This window comes from Arvicanthis niloticus, chromosome 11 (assembly GCF_011762505.2).
Source record: "Arvicanthis niloticus isolate mArvNil1 chromosome 11, mArvNil1.pat.X, whole genome shotgun sequence".
NCBI lineage: Eukaryota > Metazoa > Chordata > Mammalia > Rodentia > Muridae > Arvicanthis > Arvicanthis niloticus.
The window spans coordinates 34714955-34733737 of record NC_047668.1 but is presented as its reverse complement, the minus strand read 5'-3'; the positions used below and the strand labels follow the sequence as shown (position 1 = coordinate 34733737).

General features: G+C 38.9%; 2 protein-coding genes across 6 annotated transcripts in view; one reads left to right on the top strand and one right to left on the bottom strand.

Annotated features, from left to right (window-relative positions):
* Positions 1-1856: 1856 nt before the first annotated feature.
* On the bottom strand, positions 1857-16161 carry Dus4l (dihydrouridine synthase 4 like). Of its 5 annotated transcripts, none has more exons than XM_034514191.2 (7): positions 16022-16161; positions 13506-13642; positions 10390-10511; positions 8024-8141; positions 4260-4382; positions 3466-3692; positions 2383-2789 (listed from the first exon to the last, which is right to left on the bottom strand). In XM_034514191.2, the coding sequence occupies exons 2-7, from the start codon at positions 13619-13621 to the stop codon at positions 2530-2532; spliced, it is 966 nt and encodes a 321-aa protein (XP_034370082.1). In that variant the 5' UTR covers positions 13622-13642; positions 16022-16161; the 3' UTR covers positions 2383-2529. The 5 variants fall into 5 exon arrangements, with proteins under 5 accessions (XP_034370083.1, XP_034370082.1, XP_076798130.1 ...); XM_076942015.1 differs by having other exon boundaries at positions 16008-16097; XM_076942014.1 differs by lacking the exon at positions 16022-16161 and adding an exon at positions 15829-15966.
* Cog5 (component of oligomeric golgi complex 5) overlaps positions 16058-18783 on the top strand; it is a 288970-nt gene continuing 286244 nt past the window's right edge. Inside the window, exon 1 of the mRNA XM_034514294.2 lies at positions 16058-16206. Within this exon, the coding sequence (XP_034370185.1) occupies positions 16113-16206 (94 nt within the window). The 5' untranslated portion in view covers positions 16058-16112. The remainder of the gene's footprint in view (positions 16207-18783) is intronic.

Genomic DNA, 18783 nt, shown 5'->3' with positions numbered 1-18783 from the left:
CTAAAACAAAACAAAACCCTTAAAATCACCATTTATGACAAGCCCTTAAAAAACAATTGTTTTGATGTTTGTGTAAATAACGATGTCAGGTGATACTATAATCAGCCTTTCTTGTCCAGCTCAGAGGGGGGCACTTCTAGTGGCCTGGGATAGGGGTTCCTGTGCCTAGGGGAACAGGAATGGTAACATGATTGGTAAAGCAACATAGGATCAAAAAAGGCTTGAGTGGCTCTTTCTTGCCTACTTTTGCATGTGTGTTCACATGCCTTTTGTGGAAGTCAGAGGTGAATCTTGGGTGCTGTTCTTTAGACATCAAACTAGTCTGGCTAGATCTGTCTCTGCCCCACTTGGGCAGAGACACTAGGATTACACTAGTGTCTCTTGTAATCCAGCACTAGGATTACGAGTGTATGCCAATGCAACTGGATTATTATTTTTCTAAAAAAGATTTATGTGCATATGTGAGTGCTTACATATGTGTATGTGTACCACATGCATGCCTGGTGTCTGCATAAAAGAGAGTGTCAGATTCTTTAGAAATGGAGTTACAGATGTTTGTGAGCCATGTAGGTACTGGATGCTGAAAGCAGGTGCTCTGACACCGGATTTTTACATTGATGTGAGGATCACATCTAGGGCCTCAGGCCTGTGCTATGAGCTCTTTAATAGCCTAGCTTTCTCCCCAGCTCTTCTTGCCCTCTGGGCTGAACTTACAGATGGTAGCTGTGAGGACAGTGCAGCCGCAGCTGTGGAGCTGGGGAGCAGCTGGTGGCTTTGACATCCTTAGGAAGCACAGACTTCGAGGCCAGTAACAGAACTACAACAGCAAAAGGAGGAGTAGTTGTTCTTCCAGTGGTGGCAGTCACAGCAGAAAGAGGTAGATGAACAGCTGGGCAAAGGGACCAGGGCAGGTACAAGAACAGTAGAAAGAGGTGAAGAGCTGAGGTTGAAGAGAGGCTGGAAGATTTGGAGAGAAGCTGCAGGCCCTGGCAGCTTGTACAGTTCCAGAGAGCTGTAAAATTTCAGTGGCCAAAGATCTTAGTCACAGGGGTTGGGAAGGCATGGCTTGAGAATCATGCATCCAAGCTGTAAAAATAGCTGCTGTCAAAGGTTGGAGAGTCCCACTTCTTAGACCTACACCATCCAGAGCTCTAACACTGGATACCCCAGGACTAAAGGCCTTGTTACTTGAGGCCTGCATAAGAATCCTAATACTAGAGCCCCATCACTCCTGTTGCCAAGGCTAGCTCCTTCTGTCAAATGCTGGGGATAGAGACACTACCAAAGCCAATGTTGTAAAGGGTTCTCAACCACCATTTTCATCTTGGTAGAACAAAGTACTCTGGCCAGCTCATTAGTAACCTAATAATCTAGAAAGCATCAAAAGAATTAAATTTGCTGTTACTCAAAGAGCTCCACACAATCTTTAAAAAATTATTTATGTACATGGGTAAATGTGTGGAGGCCTAAGACAACTTTGAGGAAATGATTCTCTTCTTCTACAAGTCCAAGGGCTCGAACTCAGGCTGTCGGGCTTGGCTAAGGCAAGCACCTTTGCCCCCTGAATCTTTTTGTTGTTCCAAATCTTACTTTTAAATTACAGCTGACATAACATGTAACTAAATCCAGTTAAGACAAAAATTAAATACCTTCAAGTATATATTCAATTAGTAAATGTATCAGTTGATTTTATAATTTAAAATTTTAATGTACACTCTGAATATGATTATATCTAGAATTTCTTGTTCTTTCTCATTTTATGTAAATGTGGACATTTGTTTTACTACCTGTGAACTTTCAAAAAATTAAGATGTACTTCTTATTAACTTACAGGTGAGTCATATCTTCTTGTTATTAGAAAAGTTTTATTTAAAATACTTAAAAACAGAATACCTTTAGTAAAACTTCTACACCCACCCATCTACCACACCCATAAAAATTAGAAGCAGAGTTTTTCAATATTTGGTCTAGGACTATTGGATGTTCGAAACTCCTGAGTTCTTTAAAACTTCTGGGTCTGCTCACAATCTACTGAACTGGAATCCATGAGGAAGGAGTATAGGGGCTGATGTTTGTTGCTGTGAGTTTTATGTGTATGAGTGTTTTGCTTGTATGTTTGTCTGTACACCATGTGCTTAGCTGGTGCCAGAGGAGGACTGAAGAACGCGTTGAATCCCCTGGCCCTGGAGTTAAAGACAGTAGTGAGTAGCCACTTGGGAGCTGGAACTTGGATCCAGGTCCTCTAGAAGAGCAGCCAAGGATAACTGGCCAGCCATCTCTATAGTCCTGGGTCTGAGTTCTCAGTTATAGAAAAGTTCCATTTGTTCTTTCAGATAAAATTCTGCTGGCCTAGCAAATTTCCAAACCTCCTCCTTCAGCTTTCTGAGTGGTTGGATAAAAGACATGTGCAGCCATGTCTGGCCCTGGCGATTGCTGTTGTACTGATGCTAAAAGCCATAGACTTAAAAGAAATCCGAGGATGTAACCTCATGTGGTTCCATGTAGGTAAAAAGTACATACTACAATGACTTAGAAAATTGAATCATCACCATAATGGTCTGTAAGGTAATCCAGGACTGCTGATGTGCTTGACAAAGCATTAAATATTCTCTTTTCCTGCCTTGAAGTTATCTTTTCCATCATGTACATTAGATGCTGATGGAAACACATAAAAGGAGTTCCAAGTTCAAGAGCGATGTCAACCCAGTCCCAGATACATTTCAGTGGGGTTTCTTCATATCCAGCAAACATAGCTGGGTTTGCTAAAAGTCCTCTTGCAACCATCACACCTGCAAATTAAAGTACAGCATATCTGTTCATAAACTAAGAAACCATGGTTATCAGATCAAACTTAATGCAAGAGTATTTATCAAAAAGTATTATTTTGCGATTTCAGAATACCCTTATTACAAATTAATGTAAAACAGTAAGAAATAAATTGATTCTGGTGCCACTGATAAACCAATTGTATTTATAAAACCATTTTTTAAAGGACATGTATATTAATTCCCTGGCCTTGGTATTTCTTTAGGAGATATCCACGTCGTCATAAATCAGACTGTTGAAGTTAATTGATTTGCTTCCATCTAGCAACAGTTACCATGGCGCTGGCCAGTTAATTCTGTAAGGGGCAATGAAACTACTTCTGAGCTCTGAGCCCACTTCTGGGCTCCTGAGTCTATCCAAGTTCATTATCTCTCATCTCTATTTTGGTGTTCTAGATGCTTTTTAAAGATAAAATAAAACAAAACAAAATAGACCATCTGTAGATGATTTGCTGGTCAATAGATGTGATGATAGCAGCAAAATGCTGCCATTGCTTCTAAAATGATCTACTGTTTCTAAGGAAAAGAGCTGACAGCATTCTAATATGGCTCAACGTCAAACAGGAACTCAGCCTACTCCCCCGTCTTCACTTTTTCATCCTTATTAAATGATGAAAAGATCCCAGTGTTTATTTCTTACCATCTGTCCCAGTCATCTGCCACACATTTTCTGCTTCTTTCAAGCTTCTTATGTCTCCGTTAGCAACTATGGGTATAGACACATTTTCCTTTATCATTTTAATGGCATCATAGTGGACTGGCTGATGTCTTTCTTCAACTGTTCTCCCATGGACTGTAATCCAGGACACTCCTGTTGCTTCAGCCTTCTGGCAAAGATCTATGGTTTTTGCCAGGTCATCATGGATCCTATAATTTCAAAATTGTAGCTGTGTATAGCACATAGATTTTAATGCTAAATTAACTAAGACACTTTATTTGCTATATTTATTATCACTTCATGCCACTATTAATAAGATTTTGTTTCGTGATTGGTTCCCATTCAAGACCTTGGCATCCGCATACTGCCATAGATGAACACATAATACATGGTGTGAATGCCTCCCAAATTGTAATCTTGGGATTTTTTTTTCCCTTTAATTGTTAAATTTTAGTGTAAATATCTTTCCTGTTTTCCAGGGATATTTCTAAGCATTAGTTAAGTAGCATCTGGAGAAAGTTGAGGGTTTGGTGAAGTCTTTTAATTAGAAACGTATTACTTGTTGTTAAGAAATAAAAAGAGGACATGGTTCATCAGGATTATAATTTAAGAATGGCATTTATGTTTGTTTTCTAGACAAACATCTTTCAAAATTTCCACATTATCAGTTTCTAATTTATTTAGAATAGACACTCCCACATCATTAGACAAAAGAAACATTTTACAACTTCCTAGTAATATATTAACTTGTCGGTAGACTGGAGTATTGTGTTTACCTTATCTTGATAGAAACTGAAAACCTTGGGCTTTCTACCCGATTTCTCACTTGTCTCACCATATCTTGAACTAGCTCTGGCTTGTTGATCAAGCAAGCTCCATAACCATCCGCCATTGCCCACCTTGAGGAAGCAAACACAGTAGCCAGATTATAAACAAATGAAATGGAAGACAAAATTCTAAATGCAATGAATCAGTCTTTCCTCTATCTTATGATCTGAAATGAAGATGTTTACAATTCATAGATCTACAGCTGCCTGGTTAGCTTTGTTGGGTAGGATGTGGTTGCTGATTTCTTAGATCAACATTTCTAAATGGTTTCATGAAAACAACAATAAAACACTTACCTAGACCAGAAAGTACTAGAAAATAGTTTCTCACTAGCCAAGGGAGAGAATTAAATTAGAATCCATTCAACCAAAACAGATTTAGGTGTTCATATTAACTGCAATTACTTCAAATTTTTAAAATTCCAAATTTGATGTTTATTGTACATAATAAGAGGTTTTATCAGTCTCAACAGAAGAAAGATATTTTTGGCGATCAGCATTCCAACACCACTAAACAGCTTATCTAATTCTCCTAATGAGTATATAAATGTCTACTCTGATTTGGCTTATTCTGCATTTAAAACTTTGACTTATTTTTTGGGCATATTCTGGCTATTGGCAGATTACCTAGTACAGTGCCTGCACAGTTTACTGAGTACATCCCATTCAAACACAGTCACTTAAACTCAATCAAGTAGCTGCAATACAGAAAGGGAAAAAAAATCACTATAGTTAGGTAAGTAAAATCAGCTTTAGAGAGTATGTCTGACATGGAAGTAAAAATACATTTCTGGGATTGTTGTAAGCTGATTCTTAAAGAACTAGTTACAGATGAGGTTGAAGGTAGAACCACACAGACTGTGCTTGCTCATTACATTAACTTGACAGAAACTAGTTATCTGGAACAGGGAATACCAATTGAGAAACTGCCTCCATCAGATTGGTCCCTGGGCATCTCTGTGGTACATTTTCTTGTTCAGTGATGATATGCAAAGGCCCAGGCTACTGAGGGCTGTGCTACCTACCCCTGAGGAGGTAGGTGTACTGGGTTGTATAAGAAATCATGTTGAGTATGGTGGTTGAATGAGAATGGCCCCCATAGGTTCATATATTTGAATGCTTGGTCCTCAATGGTGAAATTGTTTGGGAAGGATTAGGAAATGGCCTTCTTGGAGGTGGCATGCCACTGGAGGTGGGCTTTGAGGTTTAAAAACCCCAAACTCTGTATGCAGTTTGCTCTTTCTGCCTTGTGTTGATGGACGAGATATCAGTCTTAGCTGCTGTTCCAGCACCATGCTTACATGTTTGCTGCCATGTTCCTGCTCCCAGCCATAGTGGTCATGGGCTCATCTGCTGAAATTGTAAGCCCTCAACAAACTCTTTTATATGTTGCTTTAGCCATGGTGTTTTGTCACAGAAACAGAAAACTAACTAAAATAGACGTTGGTACCAAGAAATGGGGTATTGTGATAGAAGCCCTGATCATGCTGTTATTTGGAGGAGTGTGGAAGGCTTTGGACTAGAAGAGTGGTATATAATGTTTGCTATAAGCGAAGCTTAACAGGCTATCGTAGTAGGAGCTTAGAAGAAAGCAGCTCTAAGAGCAATGTGGACTGTAGAGGTCGAGAGGTTTTAGAAGGGAACAAAGTTAACAACTGGGCTAGAGACCCGTTCTTGTGATAGAATCTGCCTGAGGCTAATCTGAAGAGTATCGGCAGAGATTTCAATTAGCCTGGCTTTCAGACACCTTAGTTATTAGATAACTTATGCAGATCTACAATGAGAGAGCAAGCAGGGCAAAAGAAATGCACAATGTGCACTGTCAGGAGAAAAAGAACACCAGGGATTTTATTGTTGGAGTAAAGACTGAAAGGGGATAGAGAGGCAGAGATAGCAAATGCAATAAAGGAAGTGGTGCCCTCGGTGGGAGACCTCACCCAGCTAAGCCTGTAACTTGCAAAAGGAAAAGGCCTAAGGAATTTTCTATACCAAAAAAAAAAAAAAAAAAAATTGCAGTTCAAAGATTATGCAAATGTACTTCAAGAAGGGGACGAGATTCCATCCCAAGGAGGCCCCAGAACTTGGCAGCTTCAGCCATGTGGTTCTGACTTCAGTGCCATGAAGAGTATGAGAGAAAGGGTATTGTGGAACCTTCCTCCATAGTTAAGGAGAGCCACTGAGGTCAGGCATGTGGCAGGGGAGTCCTTCAGTGGAGACCCTGAGAGGCCATTGTGTGATGCTGTACAAATGAAGTCTGTACTGAGCTGAAGACACAGGTCATACAGAAGTCTGTCAAGGAGAGCTGCATACATGGAGTAGAACCAGCCCCCACCCCCCCACCCCCCCCCACCCCCCCCACCCCCCCCCAAAAAAAGAAGAGCATTGCACTCAGCAAAGCTGGAAGGGAGGCCATTTTAAAAAGCTCTCTGATACTGGACATAGATCTACAGAATTTGGAGTTTGCCCTGCTGTGTTTCAGTCTGCTTTGGTCCAGTATTTCCTCACTATTTTCCCTTTCCTCCTTTGTAAAATGGTAATATATGTTCTGTGCCATTGTATGTTTGAAATATGTAACTTGATTTATGATTTAACAGGTCACAATTAAGAGATTGCCTTGAGTCTCAGAAGAGAATTTTACCTTTTAAATAGTGTTGAGACTGTGATAGACTATGGGGACTTTTGAAATTGGACTAAATGCATTTTGCATTATGATATGGATAGACAGGGATGTAACAAATGGTTTCAATGAGAATGGCTCCAATTGCTTCCTATACTCTGATGCTTAGTCCCCTAGTTGGTGGAAGTATCTGGGAAGGATTTGGAGGTACAGCCTGTTGAAGGTGTGCCATTGGTGGTAGGTAGGCTCTGAGGTTTCAAAAGCCCATTCCATTCCCAGTTAGTTCTCTTTGCCTCATGGTTGTGTCTCAAGTTGGAAGTGCTCGGCTTTTGTTTTAATGCTATGACTACCTATTTGCAGCCATGCCATCATAGATTCACCTTCTGAATCTTTAAGTCCCTAATAAACTCTTTCTTTTATTAATTGCCTCGGTCATGGTGTTTTGAATGGCAATAGAAAAGTAAATGGTTAAAAGCAAAAAGGAAGCCAGTAAGCAGTGATCTTCCATGGTCTCTGCCTCTGTTCCTGCCTCCAGGTACATTCCTTGTCTTCCCTCAATGTTGGAGTGTGACTTTGGAGTTATAAATGGAAAGAAATCCCTTCCTGCCCAAGTTGCTTTTGGTCATAGTGTTTATCACAACTGAGCCGTGCACCCAAAAAAGAAAACCCACAAACAAACCCCAAAATAAATGATAGCTAATAATGAGGAAGAAAAAAAAAAAACCTAGTAAAATCAATAATTTCAGCCATTATAAACGACCTTTGGAGTTATGTTCTTAAATAACCCTTTCTTTTCTTTTTTTGTAATTCTTATTTAGAACTATAGTGCTTTAACTCTAGTCTTCCCTTTAGAACTTAATTAATTAATTAATGATTATTAATACATGTATGCTGTGTATGTGTGTCTGGTAATAGTGTGCAGGCAGAGGTCAGAGGACACTTCAGTGGAATAGGTTCTTTCCTTTATCATGTTACTTCAGGGGGAGAGCTCATGTTGTCCTTTTTAACTTCTGGATAATTAGATTTTTTTATCGTGTTCCCATCATTTTTTTTTCCTTCTAATCTGTTTGAAAACTCTAATTTCTTTGACCTTTACCTCTGAGGACAACCACAGTTAATATCTATTCCATTTGCATAGGGGGAGACTATCACAGCAGCATCAGATAAAAGTCTTGCATCATTAGCAGCAAACTGAACAATCAATGGGCAATCACCTGTTTAAAAAAAAAAAAGTCTGATATTAAAATTCACAGAACAAAAATCAAAATCAAGCAGTACATAATTTGCAAGATTCTAACATTCCTAACACACAGACCCTCTTTCTTAAAGGTGGGATTAGTACTGTACTCCAGAATGATTGTATATCATGTTATATGGAGGTCAATGTGAGCACTCTACACATACTGCAATCCCTTCTGTTCCTCTTCATGGATATGGGAAGTCCACTCAGTTGTACTGTCTGCTGTTTAGTGGCACATTCTCCTATATGATATCTACATATATACTGTTGTCTAAACTGCATCCATACTTCTTATAAGACTATTACTAGATAATTACATAGAAGCATAACTATTGAATAAACATTTACCACTGCCAGGTATTTAACATAGATACTAACATTATCTTCTAAGAGCTTACAGATGCACATGCATATTAATACAAAGGGTCTTTGTTTCCATTCAACTTACCCACATTGAATACACAATCTTTATGTATATTTATATTTTTTCTACTTTTATGTTACTTGTTTCTTTTAATTAATTAACTAATTAACTAATTAATGACAGAATCTCACTTTGTAGTCCTGGCTGGCCTGGAATTCATTACACAGACCAGGCTGGCTTTAAGTTCCAAAGATTTGCCTGGCCCAGCATCCGAAGTGCTGAGATTAAAGATATTTTCTACCACACCTAGCTGTTTTTTGATCTTGTAAATTTTTTTTTTCAAAAAGAAATTAGCTTTATTGTCTATTAGGTGTTACACACACACATACATATTTTTTTTTTATCTTAAAGAACATTTTTATACTTACAAGTTTAAAATTTAGGATAGCCAAATCTATTGGCTCTCCTCAGTCTTAATATATTTTTCTCATCTTTGGATAGTGTTACGTTGTAGAAAGATGGAATTTACAATTTTAAAGGCTTTTTTGAAGACTTCCTATAAAATTCCCTGGATGCTTATAAAAGGCACATTTCTGGACATTACCTCTTTTGTGGTGATTAGAGATTTCTATAGCAATTCACTGTTTTGGGGATTGATTTGTTTTTCTTCATTGGCATGTAGTGTACATTTCCCAGTTAGTACCCTAGTTATAGAATCCTACTTTAACAACCACTTACTGAGCTAATATATTTTCAATACCATTAACAGCTAAATACACAAGGTATTTCTATAGCTCATGCCTTCTGGGAACCTATAATTTAGTGGGAGAGATAGAGATGTAGCAAGAAAATAATAATACAGCAGTGCAATAAAAGAGCCTGTGCTTTTGGGCAAAGATATGAGTATACAGTGATCAAGAAACGTTCCTTGGAATATGAGTGTGTGTGTGTGTGTATATACATATATATTTAGAGAGAGAGGGAGAGAGTAAGAGAAAATGTGTGCACAAGGTGTATATGCCTATGTGTATATGCACATGTGTGTGTTTGTGAAAGACTTAAAAGATATAGACAGAGGGTGAGACTGTATATGTATATAAATGTGTATATACATATATGGAGAGAATGTGTGTATGCATGCATGTGTGTTTGTGTGTGTGTGCACGTGTGTGTTGGGGATAGGCATGACTGGGAATGATATTCTAGGTAGATAAGTTCAAGAACAGGCACATTCAAACTCAAGAACTTTATGGAAAGTGAGGCTGCAGATGTATTTGTGGCTGGATCAATGAAGGACTTTCCTCACTTGCCTCAGGTTCTGGAACTCGAGCCTCTAGCCTGGAGATTCTCAACTGTTAGCAAGACCAGAGAACTTAGATGGCTTCTCATAGACTTTCTAATGTGGCAGGCCTAAACCTTTCATTTCCAACAAGTTTCAGATGATGAAGCACCTCTGCCTGGGAATCATACTGAAGCTGTTATTTTAGGCAATGGGAGTGTAAGAAGGACTGTGAGCAGGGAAGGGGCAAGATCAAATGTGTATTTTAGACAAGTCATTGTGGGCTGTTAGACAATAGTCTGAATGAGAAAAGGCAACTAGACAGGGACTTGGTATAATAAATGAGGACAGAAAGGCTGGTAGCCTTAAGAAGGCTGACTATATTTTGATAGATTACTGACAGAGTAAAAGATATTTCACACTGTGATTTTTAAAATACTAAAGACACTTAAAAATCTAAAGGATTATAAACTATAACCTTTGAATTATGTTGCACCTAATTATATATATACACACACACACTCAACAATTTATTTATTTATTTTTTTACAAAGTCAGCAAACTATTGGTTTTACATACCTTGGTTTGTGGTAAATTCACTGTCTCTGGCTTTTACAGATCTGACAAAATCAGCAGCAACTATCATTGGTGTGTAACACAGGTCACAAGAGTATTTTCTTACTAATGTTCTAAAAGCCAACCTGCGATCATAGAAAACATTAATCATGAATTTAGAAAATTCTTGAATCGTACACATTTACAAGTACAATTTAGTTAATTATTGAGTACTTTTTAGAGGAACTTTTGCTTGGATGAAAGAGATATACTTTTACCTAGTCTACCTGCTAAGTAAGACTAAAATCCTTGGTACTTATGTTTTTGAGATACAGTCTCATTACATAGCTCAGGCTGGCCCAGAACTCACAGAGATGGGGAATAACTTTTACTCTTCCAAGGTGCCCTAACATCTCATGGTGATAGTGTTCAATTAAGCCTGGGGTGTACGTGCAGCCTTCATCCTACTGGCTTCTGAGAGTGCCTTCTCCTCTGCTATCAGCGGAGATCACAGGGAGAGTGTACACTTCCATGTGTATGGTACTATATAGTAAAAATAGTAACAAGGCATCTTCTCCTTCCTTGTCTGATGTGCTGTAAAGGGAGGCCTAGTAGAAAGCCAGGATTTCAGCACTAGCCTGTAGCTGATGAGGCTAGCAAGGAAACTAGGACTCTCACCTCTGTCCACACTAACAAGGAACTCCTTATCTCCCAGATGGAAATGGAAGCCAAGCTGAGAATCACGATGTAATGCTGACAGTGATGAGGTGAAGCCTTTCTTTTTCTTTCTTTTTCTCTGATGGAGCAGTCTCAGGATAGCTGATTATATCAGAAGTTTCAGTATACAAAATCAGCCAGTATACTCCATTATATACTAAAGAACATGCTAATGAATGTAAAAATGATGGTTGTATCAACTGATATAAAAATAGCATTAGACAAAATATTCTTATACAATATTTAAAAGTCTCAGAAAAGAAGAACTTTAAGGAGCTTCTGTCATTTGATGAAGACCATTCATAAGAAATCCTATGTGGGCCAGGCGGTGGTGGCACATACCTTTAATCCCAGCACTTGGGAGGTGGAGGCAGGCAGATCTCTGAGTTTGAGGCCAGACTGGCCTTGTCAACATAGTGAGCATTTTTAGCCAGCATAGTAAAGCATGGAAAAGACTGTCCATTTTTATAGATGACATGATTGTTCATGTGGACAATCCCAAGACATTTATAGAACTTCATAGGTGAGCTCAACAAATTTGTAAGACATAAACTCAATATAAAAAAGTTTAGCTATGTTTTTAAAAACTCTTAATGAGCTCACATATATAAAATTTAAAATACAATACTAGGGGCTACTGGGATGGATGGCTCGGTGGGCAAATGTGCTTGCTAAATAAGCCTGACAACTCAACCCAGACCCCAGAACTGACAGATAAGTTGATCGCTGACCTCCATAGGAGAGAATAAAATAAGTAGCACATATGCCCCTTGTGCTGCTGTCAGACAGACAGATAGAAAGATAGAAAGATAGATAGACAGACAGACAGGCACAAACAAAACAAAATGTTTTTTTTTTCATACTTTACATCCAAAACACAATGTACACAAATATAAATAATATGCTTTAGTACCATTAAGAAGATAAAAGGGTAAGTTACGTAAGGGGAGGAAACATTTGCGAACCACATAGGAGTAGCATCTGGAATATGTAGACCCATCAATAGTCCATAGAAAACAAATGAAAAACCTCAAAATCAATTAAAAAATGGGCTGAGTGTTTCAATAAACATTTCCATAATGAATATAAAGCAATAGTCAAGAAGCAAAAAGATGCTCAATATCATTAGTCATTAAGGAAGGCAGAGCCAATCACAGAGGGTTCTACTGTCCACCCAGTGGAATGGGGATAGGGAGTAAAAAGCAGAATAAGATGAAAAATATTGTCAAAGGTGAGAGGAACTGGAATCTGTATGTGTAGCAGGGGAGTAGGCAAGGGTGTAGCCCTAATGGAAAACAGCATGTTTCCTCTGAACCACGCAGACTTAATATGTGATCCACTTGATTATACAACTCTGCCAAAACTGAAATGATCTGAGCTATTTAAATAACTACGTTCAAAGCAGCATTACCTGAAATAGCCAAAAGATAGAAGCAATCCAAATGTTTACCAACCAATGAGAAGAGAAACAAATGTAGTGTGTACACCTGATAGACTACCTATCTACTCTTAAACAAGGAAGGCATATGGCACTATGTGGATGGATCTTGAAACATATTTTCAAAAGGCTAAGGGAAATTAGCTACTCCCAAAAAGACAAATCTCAACCACACGAGGCATCTAGAATAGTCAAACTCATAGAGAAGAGAAACAAAATAATAGTTACTAGGGGTTGGAGGTGTGAGGAATGAAGAATTATTGCTTAATGGGTCCAGAGCTTCAGTTTTAAAAATCAGACACTTAATGCTGCATAGATACAGAAACCTTGACAGTTAAAAATGACTATAAGGGAAATATGTTTATTTATTGGTTTTGTCTTGTTTTGAAGATGTCTCAAGATATAGCCCAAGATGCATATTCTCATAAAAACCTGTGTGTGCATTTATATCGATTTATCTATTTAATATCTAATATATACATCTATATAACTATATCTAATACACACACACACACATATATATATAATGTATAAGGTAATACATGATCATTTTTATAGATATTGGGCTAGGGATGTAGCTCACTTGGTACAGTGCTTGCTTAATACCCATGAGGCTTTGGGTTTGATCCCAGCATTAATTAAGCTAGTCATGATGACATATACCTGTAATCCTAGCAGTTGGGATATGGAGGCAGAAGAATTAGGCCTTTATCCACACAGCAAGTTTTAGGTAGCCTGAAATACATAAGACTCTCTGCGGGGAGGGGCAGGGAGAGCATGAAGAAATTATCTACTTAAGGTCACAGATATACCAGCTGAGTGTCAGCACAGGGATTCAATTCTACATCATGATTCCAAAGCTAGGGGTCTAAAAAGCCTCTGCAGTTGATGACTATAATACTTGTGGGGGAAAAAATGCATAAAACCAGTAGATACATCTAAGGAAAACTAAATGTTGGCTTATCAATCCTTCAACAATACTCACTTTGAATATCGAACCATCGGGGCACAGACTTTTATCAGTTGTCCAGAATGAAACATTTCCATTGGGTCTTTTCTTCTTTCTTGACATATCGTGGTTGGTATGGAGTCACTCCTCATGTATATAAGTTGGTTTCAAATCTGAAAAAGACAGTTTGCAAAGAGAATTGTGCATTTCACTATTTAGAATCCGCATCACTGGGCTGGTCACATAGCTCTGTTGTATGGTAGAATGCTTGCTCCATGTAGCAGCCCCTGGGTTTAATTTTCAGTATTGAAAAAAAACCCCAAAATCCCGATTATTCTTGTGATTACTTTTATGAGCGTATGCAGTCAGATAATATTCTGGCTTCTTTCCTCTTTTTTCAATAAAAAAAGATCTTGCCAAATTCTGCCTCTACTTACAGGATAAATAAATGTGAAAAATTCCACAGGCTAGTTTTTGAAAAGATAAGTAGTGGTTTTCCCTTTAGTGTGTGTCATGCTATGATTTGGTTGTTACTTTTTTGCTTATTTTTTGAGACAGGATCTTGCTACATACCCAGGCTAGCTTAGGTAATTGCTAAGCTTGTCTTGGAGGTACTGGGATTACAGTGGTGTGCCTCCATGCCCAACTTCATATTAGTTTTTAATTTCATGCATTTTACTTTCATGATAAACCAAGGAATCTGACTTGAATTACTTCTCATACAATCCTTTGTATGATGGACAATCCAAAAAATTGTATTCGGGAAAGTTAGCTGGCATTAATAGAAATTTGTATTTCAAAGTAAGTCCTGGTATTTTGGGGCTGGAGAGACACCTCAGTAGTTAAGAGTATAGACTATTCTTGCAGAGGATCTGAGTTTACTTCCTACCACCCAGGTTGGGAGGATCATGGCCACTTCTATGCTCAGCTTCAGGGGATCCTACACCTCTGGGCTCTGAGGGGAGTTGTACTTATATGCATACATTCACCTACAAACATAAACACACAATTTAAAAAAAGAAATCTTGACATTTCGATTCTAGACTTTTGTGAATCAGAAGTCAGATAAAACTTTATTATTTTAAAAAAAATTAAATATATTACCAGTGAAGATGTTATTACCAGGTGCACTGTAAATAACTTTTATGCTCGAAGTACAAGTGATAAAATTGTTTAATATTTTTCATGTTGTACTTAAAGCTTTTGACTTCATAGTTTTTTTTTTTTTTAATATTCCGTTCAGCCTCTGTAATCTATAGCCAGATAAAAGCTAACCGTGTAAAATGCTTGTTCAACATTCAGTCTTTACTGTTTGGCAGTAAGCTAAATGAGGACAAGGCCAATATACTTAAGGATGCCATGGCTTGCAAGAAACCTTTGGAGGTGTCAACATTTACAGAGGAAAAGGGGAGTGTAAGTAAGCTGAGTCAGAGATGGTCTACGCCGATAAGAGGAATAAACATGGAGTTACTGTAAACCACTAAGAGATTATTGCAAAGGAGGGAAGAATCTTAAACATCACAGAACTGGTGCACACTAGGAGGTGTTGAGTGGCAACAGTGTCATAGTGACTTTCTAAAGCATGGTTTTGTTCTTATTCATTCTTGTGGTCAGACTAAATAACAAAGTCTTCTTCAGTATGAATTTTCTGAATAAGCTATAGCTTTCAATCTTGATAGTAAATTAGGACGATCCAGAAGCTTTTAAAAAATCAAGATGCTTAAGTCATACCCCAAATCAAAATAACTCTCTGGACTTATGGGATCAAGGTATTAATATTTTGTCTTAAAGTTCTCCAAAGCATGCAGTACCGGGCATAATATTTTGGTTAAATGTGCTTCTACACCTTGAATTTCTTTTAGAGCATAGATTTTTTTTTTTCTTTTTGAAAACTTGTGCTGGTATGTACAATGGGCGTTAAAAACTTTATTGCATATTGATATGTAGACTAAAGTCAATCCTTTTGTGTAAAAAATAAGAAAGCTAAGGAAAAAAATTATCCTGTAATTTAGATAATGTTATTTGTCGTGGATGATTATTATAAACAAAGTAGTTGTGTAAATTATGAATACTGAAATCTAATGTATTTCTAGACATGCCGCCTCTGGCAACCGATCCTATTTGCTTCGTGATAGAGATCAAAGACATGAGGAAACATCTTCTGAGGCGATGTTAAGGGAATGCAAAATGCAGAGTAACTCCAAACCCACTCACCTAATAGTTACGAATATTTAAACGTTTTTATTTCTAAGGTACTTAGGGCAGAGCTTAACAACTATTCTTCCCTAGCGTATCCCGCCTGCTACCCGGGCTTGCCACTCAAGGCGTGGAATAGTTAGGCTGAGCAGCCCTTAGCTACCACGTGCTGGGCGAGAAGGGTCAAGACGCTCCCAGGAGCCTCTTCCCCACGCCGGAGGCCGGCGTTCTCAGGTCCAATACTTGCGTTGGAGATAGGCGCGGTGGCTATGTCCCGAGCGGAATGGGAGAAGGCCCGGGCGGCAACCTTTTTTCCTTGCGTCTAGGGAATGTAGTACTTACGTCCCCATACTCACCCCGGGCCGTCCAGGTGGGGCGGCGCCTTGATTCTGCGTCACTTGGAGGGCGGAGCGATCTCAAGACGTCATCAATCCGGCACTTGCCAACATGGAAGGTGGAGACCGCACAGTCTCCGTGGCAGGCCGTGGGGCTTCGGGTTCTGCAGCAGTGGCGGCGACCGTGCAGGAGCTCCTGCAGGACGGTAAGGCGTCGGACGGTGGCCGGGCCTGGGTCGCCCTGCCTTGGGCAGAGTCCGAGAACCCTACCGGTCGCTTTGCACAAAGTTTTCCGGTCTGAACTTGGCCACTCCCCTCCGCCCGGCCCCCTGGCGTCCGTGATTGTCCTGGTCCACGCGTTTCCTGGGGGACGTATTCCTCTCTTCTCGTGGTTGTCTTGGGGAGGGGGGAACACCTGGTATCTAGTTGCTGGGGTTTGCACTCGACCGTGCTGCGCCCAGGACGTCTCTGTAGTTCCTGGACCCTACAGGACGTGGTCGGGTCTGACAGCTGAGCTGCTGCCTCTGCCCAGTTCCTGACCAAAGATTGTTCTGTTCGTGCCCAGAAGTGTGAACTCACCCTGCTTAAGGAAAGGGATGGAGGATGCAGAAAGTAGAGTTGCAAATACCCGTGTTCAATTCTTGTGCTATGCAGGTGCCTCTTACAGTGTATTATCCATACATGTCTAATACTGAAGTCAGGAGAAATTGACCCAAGCAAGTTAACTACATACCTTTCTAAAACTACTGTAGTACGCTTGAAAGTCAAGTTCAGTTGTATTAATGCTCAATGTGAGAGGCAGAACAAAATTCAGTTTGCTAAAGTTATTAGGCCGTAATCACCTTATCTTTTCCCTAGTGAGCACCAAGTTCTATCATCTATTAAAAGTGTTTGTATTTATTACCTTAATTGCTTCTGAGGCGTTGAGCCCCCCCCCCCCTTTTGAGACATGGTCACTCTAGTAACCCTGACTGTTCGGGAACACAGTATGTATATCAGTCTAGCCTCAAACTCACAGAGATACACCTGCCTCTGTCTACTAACTGCTGGGATCAAAGGTGTAGGCTACCAAGCCAGGCATAAGAACCTCTTTTTATATTCCACAGGGTTAAAAGCAGTATTCTATATACAGTAGGTACAGATTTTGTTTTTTAAATTTGCTACCTAAGAGTGGCTTATAAAGGATCAAACTAAAATTTAAATTATGGTGTTTTTCCTGACTGTTGAATATTTTATATTTCCTTTATCACTATCTTTTCATGAGCTATATCATGCCAAGACTAGTGATGTTTTCACAACTAAGTTGTGGTGGATTCCTATAGAGTTTCTGCCTGATGCAGAAACTCTTATCTTTGTGTCTTAGTTGAAATTTAAATTTAGCTAAGTTTCAAAATCCTGAAATATATGTGCGTGTGTGTGTGTGTGTGTGTGTGTGTGTGTGTGTGTGTGTTTTAACAGCTCTTCAGCCTTTGAGCTTAAACTGAACCTAAAACCATGCTTGCTTTTTTCCTTCTGTGGTTTCAAGTACAATTAAATAAAGGCTCTACAATTTAATACAATTAAATCAAGTCCTTTTAAGGACATCGCCTTCCTTTGTGCTCTGGAGTTTATTCCTGTCTAGAACCCAAACACTCCCATTGTATAACATTAAAGTCACTTTGCAAAGGTCCTCAGTGGTTCCTTAGAGGTAAATCAGATGGACACTTTTAGTTCCTACCCTATTTAAACTTGTTGAAATTTCTTGAAGTTATTTGTCATATGATACAAGGGTCCCACACTGTTTGTTTTTCAAGGCAGGGTTTCTCTGTGTAGCTCTTGCTGTCCTGGAATTTAATCTGTAGACTAGGCTGGTCTAGAACTCAGAGATCCACCTGCCTCTGTTGTCCCCCCCTCCTTTTTTTTCTTTCTTTCTATTCCTAAATCTGTAGGTGTCCTTTTCCAGTTTCCCCAAATATACCTGAAACTTTGAGCATTTTGTTCAGTAACCAGTTCATTGTGTTGAGGGTTTGTCTAAGGATAGGGTTGATAGGCACAGTGAACAGATGCAGAGTTGAAAATCTGTGAGCAGTTCCTGATTTTTCTTTGATAAGAATATCACAAAAGAGAAAAATTACCTGATTTATTCTGGAGTATCAACCATTGAATAATCTGATAGCTATGTTCATTCTTTATTGTAGCATCTTCGGGAGATTGTAGTTACCACTTCCTTTAAACTGTTATTTCTTTTGATTTAGTCATTCTTTCTGGTTTCTTTTTCTTTAAGCACTCTGGTATTTTCTTTACCCGACTCCCCAGATTTTGGTGTCTTCCTGGGTTCTACACCCTATATTGTATACTTTTGTTTTTCTTTTTCATCCTAAAATTTGTTTCTAAATCATTTAATCTATTTTGGTCATTGACATAGAGTAAGCTGGGCAGTGAGAACCTCAGTCAAGGAATTGCTTCCATTTTACTGGCCTATCTACTGGTGGGACATTTTCTTTATTTTTTCTTTTAACTTTTTTTTTTTTTTTTTTTTTGATTCTTTGTGAATTTCACATCATACACCCCAATCCCACTGATTTCCATGTTCCTTTGTATCTGCCCTCTACTCTTACAGTCTCCTCCCCCAAAGGAAAAAAAAACATCTTGCTGTGGAAGCTGCCGGATGTTTCACAGTATACCCGTTTGTCCACTTCTTTACTTGGAAATGTTCACTGCAGTGAGTCATTGGTGTGGTTCGAGGCTTCTGCTACACTGTCTATTCTGGATCCTAACTGGGACTCCTCTTGGATATCCTGTGG

What these genes read in the sequence shown, in the direction of transcription:
- Dus4l (XM_034514191.2), bottom strand. Translation starts at nt 13,621, where the DNA reads ATGAGGAGTGACTCCATACCAACCACGATATGTCAAGAAAGAAGAAAA. An exon ending in CCGATGGTTCGATATTCAAA is followed by an intron (nt 10,512 to 13,505) that starts GTGAGTATTGTT and finishes CTATGATCGCAG; the next exon opens with GTTGGCTTTTAGAACATTAG. An exon ending in AACTGTGGTTGTCCTCAGAG is followed by an intron (nt 4,383 to 8,023) that starts GTAAAGGTCAAA and finishes TGCTTCCTCAAG; the next exon opens with GTGGGCAATGGCGGATGGTT.